General features: G+C 32.8%; 1 protein-coding gene and 1 pseudogene across 2 annotated transcripts; both read left to right on the top strand.

Annotated features, from left to right (window-relative positions):
* Positions 1-6663: 6663 nt before the first annotated feature.
* LOC146929808 (mitogen-activated protein kinase kinase kinase 18-like) lies at positions 6664-8140 on the top strand. The gene has a single exon (XM_085701547.1). It carries the CDS (start codon positions 6911-6913, stop codon positions 8111-8113), a length of 1203 nt encoding a protein of 400 aa, XP_085557673.1. The 5' UTR covers positions 6664-6910; the 3' UTR covers positions 8114-8140.
* Positions 8141-12397: 4257 nt separating this feature from the next.
* Positions 12398-17577, top strand: LOC146929807 (kinetochore protein NUF2 homolog; annotated as a pseudogene). The gene is made up of 10 exons (XR_015006165.1): positions 12398-13034; positions 13784-13877; positions 13962-14146; positions 14601-14690; positions 15308-15415; positions 15813-15866; positions 16132-16246; positions 16515-16670; positions 16819-16916; positions 17226-17577. The product of XR_015006165.1 is annotated as a kinetochore protein NUF2 homolog (transcript).
* The last annotated feature ends 1435 nt before the right edge of the window (positions 17578-19012 follow it).

The raw sequence follows: 19012 nt of genomic DNA, 5'->3' as shown, positions 1-19012 counted from the left end.
AAAATGAAAATTAAAATAAAATTGAATTAAAATTGGTAAATGGAAAATAACGTAAAGTGAAACGATTAAAAATAACAAAACGGACTAAAATGAACCAACTACATAAATGATGTACTTTAAAGTAACCTCTCTCTGTCAAAATTTCGTGTGAAATGACCAAAATGCCCCCTAGGGACTAAAACGACTCAAAATGACTCAGATGCAATTTTAAAATGGTTTTTTAACAGGGAATTAAAGCAAGAGTTTATACAAACTAAATGAAAAGACTCAGAGACAAGTTTTTTAGGGATTAAACAGAGTTTTAACACAGGAAATGACTAAAATGCCCCTAGGGGCTAAATTGACTCAAAATGACTCAGATGTAAATTTTGGAATGGATTTTGACATGGAATTGAAATAAAGATTTATACAACCAAATTGAAAAGACTTAAACAATTTTCAAGGACTAAAATGAGTTTGAATGCAGGAAATGACTAAAATGCCCTTCTTCATGAATTTTTGCAAATGACATTGGAATAAAATGCAGAGAAATATGCAATTAATCAGAGACAAATTCAAATGACATGAATATGCAAGAAGAATGTCTTTGGATGACTGGAAATGCAAGGAAACATAGACAAATACACAGTTGAAAAGATTTTTCAAAGCTAAATAGGGAGAGGAAGCAGAGTAAAATGTCAGTGTAAACAATAGTAAATTGGCAATTCTTCAAGAGGAATAGACATATATTCAAGATAGAGGAAATATTTTGAATAAGTATTTTTAGGTCCAAAATTAGGGTATAACAATCACCAAGACACTCCTCACCTATAAATACAAGGGCCTTTGAAGGTTATAAGCAAGAGTTTTGAAAGCTAATATCTCTCTAAGTGAAAATCATCACTACAAACAAAGCTCTTCGCAAACAAAGCAAATTCCAAGCTCTCTCACTATATCACTTGGATCTTCTCTTTTGAATTTGCTATTGTAAAACTCAAACTACGAGTTGAGTATTTTATTTGATCCACACAAATCTCATTATACAAAGTGTGTTGTATTCTTCACAAGTCTATTGGGCTTAATAGTTTGAGGTAGAAAATTCCAACCTTTCTTTTGCTAGTGCGCAAAGAATTGTAGAAGCCTGCTGAGGTTGATAATACAGGTGTAAACGGACTGATCTGGTGTGATCAAGATCTTATAGTGCTAGTCAGAAGTTTCTGTTAGCAAGAAAACTATAGTGGATAATCTCACACGAGGTGTGGGGACTGGAAGTAGCCGGGTTTGGTGAACCAGGATAACTCTCCTGTGTTATTCTTCTTTCTCTCTCTCTCTTTATTTAAAGTTACACAACACACACACACACACACACTTTATCACACTTACATTAATCTCCAGAACATTCTGGTCCAAGATAAAACAATTACTTAAATATTTGACTAAGGTTTAAAATCAGCAAATAATATTGTTTTATCATTCTGTCATCATTCTCCAGAACATTCTCGTCTTTGTTAAAATAAACTTATATTTTAACTTAGGCTAATGTTAACTTGTGCCCTCAAGGCACAAGTTAAGAAGTAAAAGTAGAAATATTTTGTTGTAATTAATGCATTTAAATTTAACTTTTTGACTTTTAACTAATTAAATGCACAAAATTTAAGAAATAATTTCTACATTTGGGTTGCTTAACATGTGCCCCAAGAGCACAAGTTAACATGGCCCTTTAACTTAACATCATTTTTCTCATTCTGCTTATAATCATTCTTTAGAACATTCTGTTTTGATTAAATTGTTATATACTCTAAACTTGTTGAACTAACGTACACCAAGAACATTCTTGAGTATATAAATCTAAACTTAACTTTCAGGAATAATTTTTAAAAGGGTCACAATTCAAACCCCCCCTTCTTGTGACGTTTATTGCTACTTCAGATATATCACATCATCTGCGTCAATTCTCAGATATGGCAGGGTTACCAGGAGCTACTTATATTTTTTTTGAAAATTATATGGTTTGCTTCTGTTTGGGTGCTATGGAAGGAGAGGAACAATCAAGTTTTTAAACAGGTGGTTTCTACTTCTACTGTTTTAATTGATAAGGTGAAACTAAATTCTTTTCTTTGGATTAAAGAAAAACAGAAAACTTTCACCTACAGTTATCATGAGTGGTGCAAGTATCCGCTCCCTTGTATGGGAGTTATTGTGTAATCTTTTTGCCTGTTTTGTTGGTGCTTTGGTTTGGTTGGTGCCTGTGTATTTGGCACTTTTCTTGTAAATACTTTGGGGCGGTTCTCCTTTTGCACGCTTTGTGCGAGGTGAATCATTGTTATTAATTTAATCTCATTTTAGCCTGTTAAAAAAATATAATTTAACATAGGGAGGAGTATATATTAAATCTAATAAATTGCATTTTTTTTGAAGGAATAATAAATTGCATTTAACTTTTTTCCTTACATAAGCTGATATAAATAACATGTATGTTTTCTAAAAAAAAAAACTTGTATGCATTATTTGATTCTTTCCTACCATACACGTAGCACCTTTATGTTCACATGTATATAACACGTGTTTTTTTACAATTCACACATGTTCTCTCTTTCTTGTTAGATTGAACCTAAATTCATTTTTCTTCCTCTATTATTAAAAAAGAAATTCGATTTTTCTTCCATAATTACGCAAAAACTCTTTTCTCACACAATATACAAGGGTGAAACGAGGACCACGTGACATGCGTGTGTTGAAAAGCCTCTTTCATATATTTTTATCACTTAAAACTTGATTCTGACAAGCCATTAGGATTAAAATAACGCTACCAACACACATTTTAACATATACTTTTCAACACATTCTCTTTAATTGGTTAAACGTCACATGAGTCCCATCAAATCAGGTGGGACGACCCATGAAAATCCGTTGGGACTCATGTGATGTTAACGAATAAAAGAGTGTGTTGAAAAGTGTGTTAAAATGTGTGTTGCTAATATTTCTCTTTGGATTAAGCATTTCAACCAATAAATTGCAACAATAATCCAACCCAACATATTTGTTTTTTTTAACGAGGCAAAATGAGATATATATTAACACAAAAATAATAATTCATCTATCGCAAGGTGTACCATACCACTAAAAGTTTACAACAATACAAGCAAAAATAAATGGCAAAATCAACCAATTTCCAAACTAGCAAAAGGGCTTTGCCACCACATATGATAGCCATAAAAAAAAGTTAGCATAATTAGCCTCAGCCACCAAAAAGAGAGCAATTTAACTTTATCTAGCAGTTGCATAATAGCTACCGATTATCAATAATCTAAATATTGAACACATATTTTTTAATAATTGTAAGCAAAATAAAAATTATCTCAACTTCACATTAATTAAAAGTTACGAAAAAATTAACTTTTCACCAATACTAGATTCACATTGTGTGATATAGATTTGAATGTTGAAGATAACAAAAGAAACAAACTTTGTTTGGGAAAAATAAATAAATTTTGTTTAAAATTAACAAACTTTAGTTTTTCTAATTGATGTCATTAATTAGTTTTATTGCAAAAGATAAGAGTAATTGAGAAATGGTATAAGTGACAAATCGTACCATTAAAATACCAAAACGACATTTAAATAGGAACGCTAAATTCATAGTCAACTGACACTTAAAAAGAAACGGAGAGAGTACCGTATAGATTACAGGAAGTTGTTTGTTTTTTTTAATTCAAACCGGCATCGATAAACAATTAAACATTGTTTTTAAATGACAAAGGAAAAAAAAACTAGACATATATATACTCATATCGTGTTTATTACACTTTTATTTTAATATTTGAATTTACTCTTATATATTTATTGTATGTATTATTTGTATTGAAAGTTGAAGGTAATTTTGAAAAAAGATAAAGTCAGTCCAAAAGAGACAAAATATTTTTTTTTTTTGTGGTGGTTGAAGTTTGAACCCCACCTTCCATATATTATTCATTGTCCCTATCAAGTGAGCTACCAATTATTAACAATATATTTTCTTTATAGATAAGGACAATTATTAATAACATTTTTAAAAGTCGGTCTTAATTTTTTCAACATCCCAACACGTGTTTTTCAACAGTATTTTTGGTTCATTGACCAATTCACCCTTTTTAAATAAAAGTACAATTCCACAATGTTTATGAATATAACAAATTTTAACATGTCAGGTGAGTTTAGCTTAGTTGGTATGAACAATGCATAAAATATGTAAGGTCGGGTTCAAACCCTGACCACCACAAAAAAAAATTAACATGTCAAGGAAGTTTTAGATCAATCCCTGCCGTTTGCTTAAAAAAAGTAGATCCATTGGCTCTTATACAATTTGCAACAAGGAAAAAAAAAAAAAGTAACAAGTCTTGCACCGTGAGAGACCTATTATGGTCTCGTACCGTAGCCAGAGCCAGCGAGGAGCGAAAGTACTCCTAAATAGTAAAGAAATGGCAAAACAACGAATTTTTCTCTTCGGTTTTAACTTCCAAAAGCACCTGCACCAGTTGACTTGTACTATTACTCACCTTAATGTCCCGTATACGACTTGTAATTTGTCAAGGGCTAAATGTTCACACTCTATAATTATACCATTCAACTCCCTACCAAAAATACTAACTTCAAATCAAAATATATGATACTAAAGTCCAACCGTTTTGGTGGTTCAACACTTCCATCCACCCAATTCATCTTAAAGTGATTGCATAGAAGCTTGAATATTAAGATTTTGTGGGTGTCTAAGAGGTCTTAAAGATTGGAATTGTGTTAATGTTTAGCATAGAAGATTGAGAAATTGAAGAAATATTTGTAATTATACATTTGTAAACTTTTTTTTGTAAGAGTAGTGATATTGTGCACGACAAATTAATAGCACGACACAGACAACAAGGCTTAACGTTTGTTGAAATTAAATTTTAATTAAAATAAATTTGTAAATCTGAAAAGAAAAAAAGAAAAAAAAAAGTGACTTGTGGAATACAAGTCGTGTACATTTCACGACAATAGATGTCATGCTATTAAGCATTATTGTTTTTCTAATCATAGTGGAAGACTGTAATAGAGACATTTTCTATCATGAAGAGATGGTGTACCTCTAACGAGAACGAAAAGAGTGAACCTCTATAGATATTAAAATATTAGTGTTCTTATCTTCCCTATCCTTTTAGATTATGCATTATAATTATATATGGATTATTGTGTGAAGTTATATTAATTTGATTGTGAGTTTACTATTTTACATTACCTAATCTCAATTACATCAATTGAGATTCTTTCATTTCAATTCTCTCATAATCAAAGTTGAAAGTAAGCTTCAAACAATTGATTCATATATTTGTGTTCGTTAGTTGTTAGTGTGATTTATTGTTAATATGTTTTGTTTGGGTTAATTTAGTATTGCAATTTGAATATGTGTATTGATTGTTGAAATGTATTATAAGATTCAACATTGAACCTATCAATTCATATTTGAATCTTTGATTATCTTCATTAGTCACGCTTTCGTAAAACATTTTGAAATCGAAAAACACTATTCTCCCCCTTCTAGCACGCTTCCAGTAACGTCATATAGACTAATAATAGTATTAAACAATTCTTATAAGTCTTCATTTAATCATGCCATCTAATATCTACATGGTCTCGGGATCCCTCTCATTCTGATATAGATTCGGTACCCCTAAAAGCTGCAGCAGTTCATTATTATGTTAAAAATTATTTAAAATGTTATGTCAAGTTAACTTCAAATACACCGATTTTGGTAACGCAAGCTTGTGACCTAAGTTGAAGGCATTAAGATGTTGGAAGGTCCTTTGTTATATGCCAAGAAACTTCAAATACATTTGTGAACCATTTTCTAGAATGTTTTCTTTTTTTAGCAGAACATTTTCTAGAATCTTTATCCAGAAAGTACTCCTAAATATCATAGAAATGGCAAAACAGTGAATTTTTCTCTCCGGATTTATCTGCCAAAAGCACCTGCACCAGTTGACTTGTACAATTCCTCACCTTAATGTCCCATATACGACTTGTAATTTGTCAAAGGCTACATTTTCACACTCTACAATTATACAATTCAACTCCCTACCAAAAATACTAACTTCAAATCAAAATATATGATAATAAGTCCAACCGTTTTGGTGGTTCAACACTTTAATCTACCCAATTCATCTTAACCCATCTACCCCCCACTATTAATTTTTCAAACTTTAACTAACTATAACTAATTAAAATACAATACAAAGGAATCTAACTCTTGATTGCCATCTCATCTACCTCATCCATACTCTAACCCCTTTTCTTTTTTATTTGCATACACAATAATATAAGAGAAATGATATTTGTACAACTATTTTCGTATAACTTTTAAACAACTTTCTCTCTGATATGATACTCACACTGTATCTTTAATCCCTCTCTATTGTTTTTGATCAATAAAAAAAAAGAACATCAAGATTGTTTAAACAATTGTCACAAAAGAGTTTTACAAATTTCATTAAACCCAAAATTCGTGTTTGAGTGCATTTGACACACTCTTATTAAAACCATTCCCACGTGTTAACTACCAAGTCATTGCCGACGAATAATTTGAACCACCCAAATTTGGACACATCATTGACTATAAGACTCTTGTTGAAATCATTGACAACTATAAAGAGAGAGAAGAATAGATAGAGAGTGAACGCCAACCAAATTAAGTAGCCAACCCAATCAAAAGGACACTTTTCATAAAACCATCCTTCAAAGCCTCATCAAACTCAATTTTGTCTCCATCATTCAATTGCTCATCAAATACACGTATAAAAAATATCACCTAACTACCCAAAAAAAAAAAATAGCACCAAAAATTATTACACGTATAAAAAGGCTACAATAACCAACTCAAACTCAACATTCAACAACATAAAGTTTGTTCCACATTTCAAACATGAAGTGGAACAGAGGCCACGCTATAGGCCATGGTTCAACATCCACCGTCAACCTAGCCACCGTTAACGGCGAAATCTTTGCGGTGAAGTCATCCGAGCTATCGAGATCGGAGCCACTAAAGAGAGAAGAGAAAATTCTATCTTCTCTATGTTATCCTAATCCTTATGTGGTTACATACAAAGGGTGTGACATTACCAAGGAGAACAACAAGTTCATGTACAATCTCTTCATGGAGTACATGCCATTTGGCACGCTTAGCCAGCACGGTGGCATGCTCGACGAGCAAGCCATCGTGTGCTATACAAGGCAAATTGTAACGGGGTTAGAGCATTTGCATTCAAAAGGGTTGGTGCATTGTGACATCAAGGGTGCCAATATCATGATTGGAGAAGATGGAGCCAAAATTGGAGACTTTGGATGTGCTAAAAGCGTAAATGAGGCCGTGGCACCAATCCGCGGAACACCGGTGTTCATGGCACCAGAGGTGGCACGTGGAGAAGAACAAGAGTTTTCTAGTGATATTTGGTCACTTGGTTGCACTATAATTGAAATGGCAACTGGTTCTTCACCATGGCCTATAGATGACCCTATTTCAACACTTTATCATATAGCATATTCCAATGAAGTTCCTCAAATTCCATGTTTTCTATCAAATCAAGCAAAAGACTTTTTAGGGAAATGTTTAAGGAGGAATTCAAAAGAGAGATTTTCAGCTAGTCAACTTTTGAATCATCCATTTCTTGGGGAATTATTATGTTCTAATGAGAAGCAAGTTTTGGAATCTAATTCAATTTCACCAACTAGTATTCTTGATCAAGGCTTTTGGAGTTCTATGGAAGAATCACAAAGCCTTAGCTTTTGTAGTTTGATTCACACAACAAGTTTTGAGAATTCTTTTGTTGATGATAGGATCAAAAGGTTAGCAGGGGAACCCTGTTTGGCATGGTGGCATGATGATCATGATGATGAAAATTGGATCACAATTAGAGGGAATGAAGTTGATGGTATTTGCAATTGTGGGTCAGAGATAGGTTCAACTAGTGATGAGTTGGTAAAAAGTAGTGTGAAAGATAGGATTAGTGGGCATTTTTGTAATGATCACACTCATATTTGTAGGGTTTCTAGTTTTGTAGGTAGTAATGTTAATTTTCAGCCAGACATTGTTAAGATGCTACTTCCATCAACATTAGATGATTTATAATTCAATAACAAATATTCAAAATTCTAATTTTCAGCTCTTTTATTTTGTTATGTGGTATGACTATTTTGTGAGCGTTCAAATTCGTGTTTGATATATCATTACTTTTTTGTGATTGACTATAGGCAACAAATTCTCGTATGAAAAATTTGATCAAATTGATAAATTTTAATCAACAAATGATAGTTGGTGTCGAAGATACACAAACTAATTAGTTGTCGGGTAATTTATGATATTCTACACATAGAGATCATGAAAGTTTAATTTTTCTAACTACTTAGAACCAACCACTAAGTACATCTTAGTACCATTAACTAAATCTTAGTGGTTGTTAATAAGTAGTTAAATAGATAATCCTTCCTAAACTATACACATAGAATATCATGTACTCATTTTCATTAACCACTACAAGCATGACAATCATAGAAGTACGATATCCCTCAATTATATTATTCACCCACCAATAAAAAACACAAGCAACCTTTCAATCCATCTATAGGGAGTAGTCATTATTATTTAAGAATCAATATCTTTAGTCAAAAAGTAAATTCAAATAAGATAAAAACAAAGGAAACATAACAAAGTGGGCATGGTTGGTCAATCCTCAACCCCTAACCTATTATATAGACTAGTTGATTCCAATGGACTTGAACCAAAGGGAACCAAAGTGGCCATCCTTCATAGCAATGTCTCTCACTATCTTCTTCTATTAGTGATTTTGATTTGTCTTCTATTGGTAGGTTTATACTTTATATGAATAAATTTCACAAACCCACATGTTGGTTAGAACGTAAATCATCAACTCATTAAATTGTACCAAAGATTAATTAAAGGGCCCCGGTTAAAGCATATAACGAATATGCAGCAGATATTACGTTTGGTGGGTTTTCTGCCAATCTATTACATAATTATTAGAATACAGCGCACACAAAAGGACAAGTTGAAAGACATTGGAATCGAAGTATTTGGTCAACCCCCACTATGAATAAAATATTTGGAGGCTAGAACTAAGTCAACCAAAATATAAATGAAACTTAATCTTCTAGAGCACGAGCATAGTTGTTTCTCTGAAATCTCACCGAAAGACTTTAGAATCTCTTTAATTTACAAGGAGTAGACAAGCTTTAGTCAAACAATAATGGGTTAGAGGGAGTACAACGGACCGTCCCATTGAGATAAGAGCAATTATGTAACTTGTAAGTGGTGTGTACACCACATTTTTACTTACATTTTAAGATATTAGATATACGAGTCCTCTTAATTATATGAAACTTAATATCAATTTATATTTTTTATGTTTGAGTTAACCTTCCGATTCTCAGTGGAAAGGAGTTTTGGTAATATGGAGTTCGGCCAAGAGATATGTAAAGTTAAGGCAAGAATTGTTTCACCATGAGTCGAACTCGGGTTCTCAAAAACAATTTGACATTTGGTGGAGTTCTTGGACACCTAAAAATTCTGTTTTTACCTGTAATATCTACGTCCAATAGATACGTCCCCGAGGGTTAGGGAGTTATCTTCTGAAAGATTGTTTTATATGACAGAACAGTGAGCAAAACTTCCGGTTACGTTATTTTGGTGTTTCAAAGTTTCTAAAGCACCCAATTTGCTCTCCAAACATACTTTTCACCCAATTCTAGATATTAAACTATGTAATTTGTTTGGTTATGAACATATGTATTTGGTTTAAGTAATTTTTGACAAACATTTGTACTTTGTTGACATAATTTGTTCGTTTAATTTTTGGGTTGTTGAAGTGTATATATTTAATGTGGTTGTGTATAACATATATAGATGTTTATCTGCTGACATTCACATATCATAGGTTCTGATACATGCACAAAGAACATTTGCAGTGCTCACATTTTCTACACAATCGAGAGACACCTCCTGAACACTTCGGTTCGTATCTCCCGAACATTGGTTTGCATTCTTTTTTTCTTCTTCCTGGAGTTATGTTCCGAACCTTTCGACATGTATCTCCTAAAAGTAGGTTTAGAGAGAAAATGAGCTGGTTTGAACACTTTGAAACATGAAAATAACGTAACTAACATTTTTGCTCATTATTTGTCGCAGAAAGCAGCATCCGAGAGATAACTCCACAACTCTTCAGAAGATAACTCTATAACCATCTGGAAGGTATCTATTAGACATATATTAGGGGAAAAATGAAATTTTGAAGGGCCTAAAAAATATTGAGCGGTCTAAAAAGAAATTCTCATTCTGTAAACCTTGTCACATTAATAATATGGGTTAGGGGTGAGCACAAGGGATTGTCTCGTTGAGTTAAGAGCAACTATATAAGTGGTTTGTACACCACATCTCTACCTAACATTTTAAGATATGATTAGGTATACAAGTCCTCTTAGTTACTCCCTATGATCCTTATTATAAGAAGAAAACTCAAAAAAACATCAAAACCAATGCAATCATCAATTAATGTAACTTTATGATTATTTTTACAAATATACCCTCATAAAAATGTGTGAAGCATTAAATACACTTACTAATATTAAAAAGACAAACATTAAATAAGGGGTAGAAAAGTCATTTAAGCAATAACTATACCTTAAAAATTCTGACATTTTCATATAAATAGGACCAAAAAATATTTTGAAATTTTTTTTCTGTATTCGACCGGAAGGAGTAGATGAAACTCGATATCCATTTATATTTTTTATGTTTGGGTTAACCCTATGATTTTCAGCGAAAATGAGCTCTGGTAATTCGGAGTTCGGCTAAGAGGCTAGGCCGACCTTAGGCATAAGCCGGGGGTGCGACGGTCTAGGACCCATGCTCATAGCAGCCCGATAATTTTTTATGGAGGGGGCGTATATAGCAATACTTGGTTCAAAGGGGATATATATAGCAATAAACACAAAGAGGGCCTACACATTTACTAGATTTTAGCCCGTAAGCCATTTCACCCTTTTTTTTACAACATAGCAACATTTCATTTTCACCCCCCCCCCCCCCCCCCCCCCCCCCCCCCCCCAAACCACATTTCATTAGCCAAAACACAAAACTTGAAGTAAAACATAATTCGTAAAACACAAAATATCTACTCCTTCCAAGAGACAAAATTTGTTTTTTATTTGAGGATGTTTTTTGGTGTTTCGGATTGAAGCTAACCTGGAATTGTATTTAGATTTCAAAATATAATAGGCTAAACTGCAGTTTTGACCCCCTAACTTTGACAATGTTGCGATTTTGGCCCCCTATTAAAAAAATGACAAAAGTGACCCCCATGTTTAGGGAAATATGCTCTTTTGACCCCCTAACATAAGGGAAATATGTTTCTTGACCCCTTATCTTTAGAAAACGGTGCGATTATGACCCCTTTTTTGGGACACGTGGCGTCTTCTCAGCCATTTTAAGACTTAAGGGGCCAAATTTTAATTTTTTTTAATAGGGGGCCAAAATCGCAACATTTTGAAACTTAGGGGGTGAAAATTGCAGTTTAGCCAATATAATATGACTTTATCTTGAAAGTTTCATGTTTGGAACGTCAAATTTGGTCTTGTGTGATTTTTGATAAGTAACATATTATATTCTATTGACAAATGATAAAAGGTTTTCATGTCACTGAGTTTAAGGGAAATGTATTTTATACTATTATGGATTTATGGTGATGAATGATAATGAGCTTTTTGAGAAATTTTAGAGGTAGTAAATTAATTGAATTATCAAATCAGATAATGAAACTTATATAAAGTTTGGTATGTCTACTATCGTGTTACTTAGTTTTGTTGGGTTTGGTTCGACCCGCCCAATATTTTTTTTTGTTTAGTTAGTTTTTTAATAATATATAGGACGAGATGCATTTGACACGATGTTTTAGAATGTAAGCATAGTTGGAATTTCAAAGCATCGTATTATAGTGACCGCCATGATTAATGAATATCTTTTGACTGTTTATAAAAAAATATGATATATTATATAAGTGGGTTATTTTATCAAACTTGGCATAAGACTCATAAAATGTTAAGAAGATGGTGGCTAAGAGATAAGGAAAGTCTAGGCAAAAATTGTTTAACCCATGAACCAAAGTCAGGTTCTCCAAAACATTTTGACATTTGGTGGAGTTCTTATACCCCTCAAAATTCCATTTTTACTTCAAATATATACGTCTGATTGATACATCTCCGAGGGTTAAAGAGTTATCTCCCAGAGGGTTAGTGAGTTATCTTCCAGAATACTGTTTTATATGACAGAATAGTGAGCAAAATTGTCAAAAACAATCAGGAGATAATTAACTGCCTAACCCTTCAAAAGATAATTCTCTAACCCTCTCTATCAAACACATATATTACAGGTCAAAATAGAATTTTAGATGGAAGACGATATTGAGGGGTTTAAAAAGAAATTCTCAGCCCGTAGACCTTGTCATGCCCTCTTCCCATTCCTACCTATCATCAAAGGCTTAAATTTGGGCGGGACAGAGTATATATATAGTAGTATATTTCAATTATCATCACCTAACCTAAAGTATCACCACGGTTTTACCCTTGAAAGAAGAAGACTGCGACTGCGATGTCGAACTACGAATACCCACGTCTTGGTCGATCAGAAATAATCCTAATCCTCTCTCGATTCGATATCGAAACCGTCGCTGATCACCAAATATCCAACCCTAAACCCAACTTCATTTTACATCTCTACAACCGCATCCTCAACCACACCTCGATTTTCTACTTGACGAAGACAATCATCAACTTGATTTCGATGCAGTAGAGCATCTCGAAAATCCTGATCTTAACGTTGGATCAGTTCCTGTTATCAAGGTGTATAATAAGATCAAGGAAATGCTTAACGCTCTTGAATGTCCTAAGAAATACACGTTTAACTTGGCTGATCTTGTTAAGCCTGATCCTCATCGGACCGAGTTCTTTCTTGGCGCTCTTCTCAATTTCTGTCTCGACAGGTTCGTTTCTTCGTAGAGAAATCTCCGTAGGTTCTGAAATAATTATGAATGTTTCAAAATGGTCTATGACATTGTCGAATTTTACGTGTGTTAGTATGAGAGTATGTTAGAGACTAAATTGATAGTAAGTGGTTAAATATAAATACGGAATTGATAGTAAGTTGTTAATATAGAGATCAATTTGACGGTTAAATAGAGTCGGAATTTTTTTTGAAATATTTATAGTTTGAGTTTGAGGGACCTATTTGAGAGCACCTTACAAAGGGGACATGCACTAGTGTACACTATGTCCAATAAGAATTGAGAATTTGGCGCATTGGTTTTAAAAATGTTTACAATTCATGCATAAATGGGAATATGATAGATTCTTATTGGATGGCGGTGCCGTTAAACTATTTCTATTGTTGATCGATCATACCTACTAGGTATTTTAAGAAATCAGATTCCTTGTGGTAAAAGATTTGCTGCATTCAACACATCTGTGGTTGCTGGATCAAGATCGGAGTCACATAGTTTAGATTTCAATGTAGTTACTAGTTATTATTTTTAAGTAGAAAATTACCGAGCTTGTAATCTGGACAGTCCGATTGTGATCCAACTCCAAGAACCATGTAAGTGCCGACCGACTATGTGAACGTCAAACATTGACAGCAGGCTTTTCCGGTCTGTATTTTAAAGTCATGCACATGATCGATTGTGATGTGCTTACAGTGTTAAACTGTTTACATCAAATTCTATTTAAATATCAGAGCTGGGAGAAAGTATTTCATTTCACAACATGTAGACGAATTCAACGCCTTGGAACAGAAGATAGTGGAGATTGAGGAGAATAAGATTACACAGGTTTATAACATTGAATGTTTTTTTCTTCAATTTTTATGTGTGATGGTATTGGTGTTTCATTGATTGATTTTCATTCGGTTATAGTTGAAATTGGCGATTGCTGAATCCTTTGAAGCGAGAGAAAGGGAGACGCCTTTGTTCAGGAGGTGGATGCAAAAGTTAAAGAGCTGCGCATGCGTCAAACTATTCCAACCCTGAACAACAAACAGATGTCGTTGAAGACTAGTTTAAAAAATTTGAAGGAGAAGAATGTGGAAATGGATGAAAAGGTGAGCTTGTTGTCTAATGGAATCCAATCTTAATAAACTTTGACCAATATTGGAAGCTTAGTTAACACAATGAGTTACTTAATCTTATTTTCTTGATGTTGTGGTTTTTGAATAGTTATGGAAGAAAAATCAGTAGATGCATACATATATAGAGGTTTATGTGAACAATTCATGTGGGATTAGGAAATTGAACCTTTGGATTAGTGGAGGGTTTATGTGAATCATTTATGTTGGATTACGACATTTAATCTCTAGGTTTTGTAACTTGCACATATACTGCAGGCTGCGATTATGGATTGTTCATTGTTCATTGTTCATTTTTGTTTTGTAACAAGCAGCAATTAAAGCTTAATTTGATTAGTCCATAATTATACTAATTCCTGTGCTGGTAATTGGTTATAGATTATTTTACTTGTCGACGGTTCTAACTTTTATTTTCCTCTCGACACCCCAGATTTCTGATGCTGAATATAGACTGATCCAAAATGTTCAAGAGAATGCAAATTTACGTTCGAAAATTGCTCAATCACCTGATAAAGTACAGGTATTTTCATTTGATTCTTCAATAATTAGAATCAGTTGCTTATAAAAAACTTTCATGTTGGTTATTAGCCTATTCTATTTGTTTCAAAAAAAATATAAAAGCCTATCATATTCATAGAATTGAACTTATTGCAATCTTAGCTACAAAATGTAATGTACTTTCTGTTTCATCGTCCCATCTGCCTGTGTGAATATTGTATTTGCATTTCATTGGACTACTCTTATTTACTTTTGTGTTATCACAGTGTAAAACATTGGTAGTTTGAATGAATCGCTCTTTTCCGAATCAACGTGCGCACAATTGATGATCTTTTTTACTGAATGTCCAGTGAGGGCTGAATTGATGATATTAATTTTATGATGAAAAATGGCGGTGGAGACTATTTTGAAGATTGTTTACAAATTGCAAGTGTGATAATTGAATTGAGAAGAAAATTATTAATTGAAAGCAAGTAGAAGCTAGAGAGACAAATTTATTTTAACTATACACATTTTATTAATGTTAAGATGAACAAAAACTGCATGCTTATTTTAGATGTTCTTGATGTGTAGAGTGATGCATAATTTTGTTTTTCTGCCTCTACCTATTTAAGTTTGCTTTCCTTATTTTGCATAAAGAGGGCTTTAGAGGAAAGGAAATTAGCTCGAGACGTGGCAAGAAATTCTGAAAGATTAGCCATGCACAATTTCCATGAGAAGACTGCCCTCGTCGATGTTTTTTCCAAGGTATGTGATCACAGGATAGTACTCCCTCCATTCCAAAATATGGTATATTTAGAACTTCTATTCTGTTTCAAAACAATCTGTTTTTTTTTTTTTTTAAATATCCACGAGGTATGATTTATCAATGTTTTCTAATCAATTATACCATTGATATAAATAAGATGATTTGTGTTTACAAAATCTGCTTCATAGAATTCGAATCATAATTTTCATTCAATTTTCAACATTTTTTATATTGATTAAACATGACTGTGTGCAGTGCACTGATATTGTAGCCATTTGCTCATTCCAGAATGTAAATTACAATAATATTATCTGTATCTCATGGGTCTATGACTTCTATTCATAATGTAATGTTTTATCCTAGATAATATAGACCACTTTATCAATTCCTTTTCAGGTATACAAGAAAATGTCAAAGCACAACAAGCAAGTGCAGGCTATACAAGAACAGGTATTCCCTGTCTTCTAGTTATTTGACCCGTGCTCCACTGCCCCTTTATATACCATGATGATTGCAATTTTGGTAATGAATTTTTCTCGGTATATCGAAGAAGGAAAAAAAATATTCTTTTTGTATTTTGGATTTGAATGGAGTTTATGATGGGAATGATGTCTTAGAGATATGAGAGTTTGACTATAATCTGTGTGCTTTTTCTTCCTTCAAATATAGTTATTGTGCAAAATCTCTTGTTTGATTTATTTAGCACTTCCTATAGGCCAATTCTGCTAAATCAATTGAAAAGGATCACAAAGCATTAAAAGCAAAAGTTGGTGATGAAGAAGTGATGGTGAAGTCACTTGAGGCCAAATTGGTTGAAAGGCAAACTAAAGGTAGGTTCTTGTGCAAGCAAGCAATGTTGGTACTCCATTTCCAAATAAATGCCGAGCAAGCACGCGTAATGATATTTTTATCAAAACATTCTACAAAAACTGTTTGCAAATTACCTGGCATTGTGGCATGATATTTTTTTCACATTATTATTATTATCATTATGATTTCTCTTACTATTGTTTATATGAAAAATCTTCAATGCTATATAGCATTGTTCTTTGGACATGTATATTATATTGTATATGTATGTTTGTTTTCCCTCTTCAGTTGAGAATATGGAAGGGTTGAAAAAACAGTTAGAGAATGAATGCAGTATCAAGGCAGAGGAAGGAACTAAATACCTATACAGTAAAAAATCAGAAGTAGAGTCAAATAGATGTGACATTGAAACAAGACATAGAAATGCTGAGGCTGTGTTATCAAAGGGATCATTTATTAAGTGTAATCGAAAAACTCCATTGGACACTATAAACACTAAATACATCCATAACTAGAGAAATCATTACTTCTTATCTGAATAAATCATGTAAATTTGATGAGAGAATGAATTGTTATTTTGTCTATAATCATCAGGTGGATGCCGTAAATAGTAGAATTACCTCAGAAAAAGAATCTGCAACAGCTAAAGTTGATCAGTTAGATAGTAAAGGGATAGAGTTAGTCGAAGAGGTACGTGGCTATTTATCTTCTTATGGAAGCATGTGTGATCGAATATCGTGCTTGGCTTCAAAACTTCATATTGCAGCCGTACCTCATGTGAGGAAAATGAAAAGTGGAACTGAAATTCAAACTTGCTCTATGTCAGTTGCAAGCTGCAACTTTCCCATAGATTTTACCTTTTTTTTACTGTTTCTCATGTCAGATCGAACCTTGTTCTCCAGACTGCCATGTAGAATGTCATTTCAGGGATTGTTTTTGCATTGCCTATTGTGATAGTGAATGAGAAATAAATGAATTATTATGCTTGCATTGCTGCAGTTTCATAAGGATGCTAACTCGCTCGCATGTGTGATTGAGTCTTGGCGAAAGAGTCCGACCATTAAAAGGGCTAGATTTGACGATTTGGATTCTGTTTAATATGGACTAGACTTGCGCTGCAATGTATAACACGCGATCATCAAAATCCTGGTATGAATCATAGGGCAATTTATTTTCCTTTGTTAAGACAGATGTAATTGTGTAAAGTTGTATATATATAGCTGTTATGCTTGGTAGATTTTCAAATTATTGTATATATCTGTTATTTTCCGTTGTGAAGACCTATTTGGGATATTTTTCTTGCTCAAATTAACAGTGTTGATGCTTTAGGCTGCAGCAGATTTCGTTTATATTTTTCTTGTTTCTTGTTTTCACTTTTACTTGGTGAAAAAATAAACCATTTAGGGTGATTTTATTTTTTAATTAAGATGAGATATTAATTTAAATTGATATAATACACCGTAAACAACACAAGGATTGATTTGTTTATAAAATAATTTGATATATCATTATAATACATATTAAAAGTTCTAATATAAATTAGTAACTTCAATATATATTATGAGTAGGGATCCGTTAACTCCGAAAATAAGTTTATTGACTTACTCCAAATCTTAACCTATCATTTTGTTTTAATTCAATGATCCAAATTAATTATTAATCATCTCACACACTACCCTTTTCTTTTCTACCCACCATTAGGCCCTTCTTTCACTCCGCCAATTAGACACAGATGCTTCAGATTATTTGTGACTTAGTTGATTTGTGCTTAAGCCTCCAATTTTTAAGAAGAAATAAAACAATCGTAGTATAATTTTATTATTCTCTTGTGCATACCTCCGTTGGTAAACTCGTGCTGGTAACGTCTTATGAAACTAAAGAAATAGGAACAAGAATAGAGAGAATGAGAGGAAGAGAGAGAATTATTCTTTTATGTTGTACAATTAAGTTACATGTGAGCTCTATTTATAGAGAAATACAATGGCTTGGAAAACAAGCACCAATAACTTGGGGAGCAAGCCCGATAGTATGCATAGGTTAATAGTATGACTCAAATAACCCAATTGTTATGTGGACAACCATTTATAATATTCTTAATATAGATGAAATTTTTGAATTTTGTGGTTTTTATTTTAGGGAAAAGTATAGGAGTAAAGAGAAGTTTTTCCATTTCAAGATTAGCATAATTAATTTTCTAATTGTAGACAATTTTTGTGGATCTACAAAATGCTCATTGCTACTACCAAGAAAGATGGTTAGCGATAGGCATTGAATTGAATCCAACTCACAATTTAACTGAAATGTCTAATGACATGTTTTATGACTCATCTCAAATGGTGTTTTAGGAAAGCAACAAATTTATGCCTTTAAAAAATTACTTCCGAAATATGTGTTTTTTTTGCTGGTGACAGTGATAACCATCTAAAATAAACACAAGCTAACTAAAACTCACTAGCTTAACCATCTTTTATTGGCTATATTTAGAATCTTTTTGTGGGGAAATGTTTTGGCATATTGAGTCCTTAAGTTTTATCTAAATACCTAATCAAGTTGTATCAATCAATATCCGCGGCACCTCTTGGTATGACTCAATAATAGCTAGCATACTAACATAAGAGGAAGCAGGTTGGAACCTCTACTCTAGCCTAAAACAAAATAAAAGCAAACCATGTTACTAGCTAGACCAAGATAAATTGATATGGCCTTTTCCACCAACTATTTTTATATTCGACCTAATTTGGTGTTTCATGAACTAAGTAAGTGAAATTCTTGCATACTAGTATATA

The sequence above is a fragment of the Medicago sativa genome, chromosome 4 (genome assembly GCF_051527215.1).
Source record: "Medicago sativa cultivar Bolivia chromosome 4, Bolivia_mono, whole genome shotgun sequence".
NCBI classification, from domain to species: Eukaryota; Viridiplantae; Streptophyta; class Magnoliopsida; order Fabales; family Fabaceae; genus Medicago; species Medicago sativa.
Note: the sequence above shows the minus strand (reverse complement) of the source record. Positions and strands in the feature narration are given on the sequence as shown.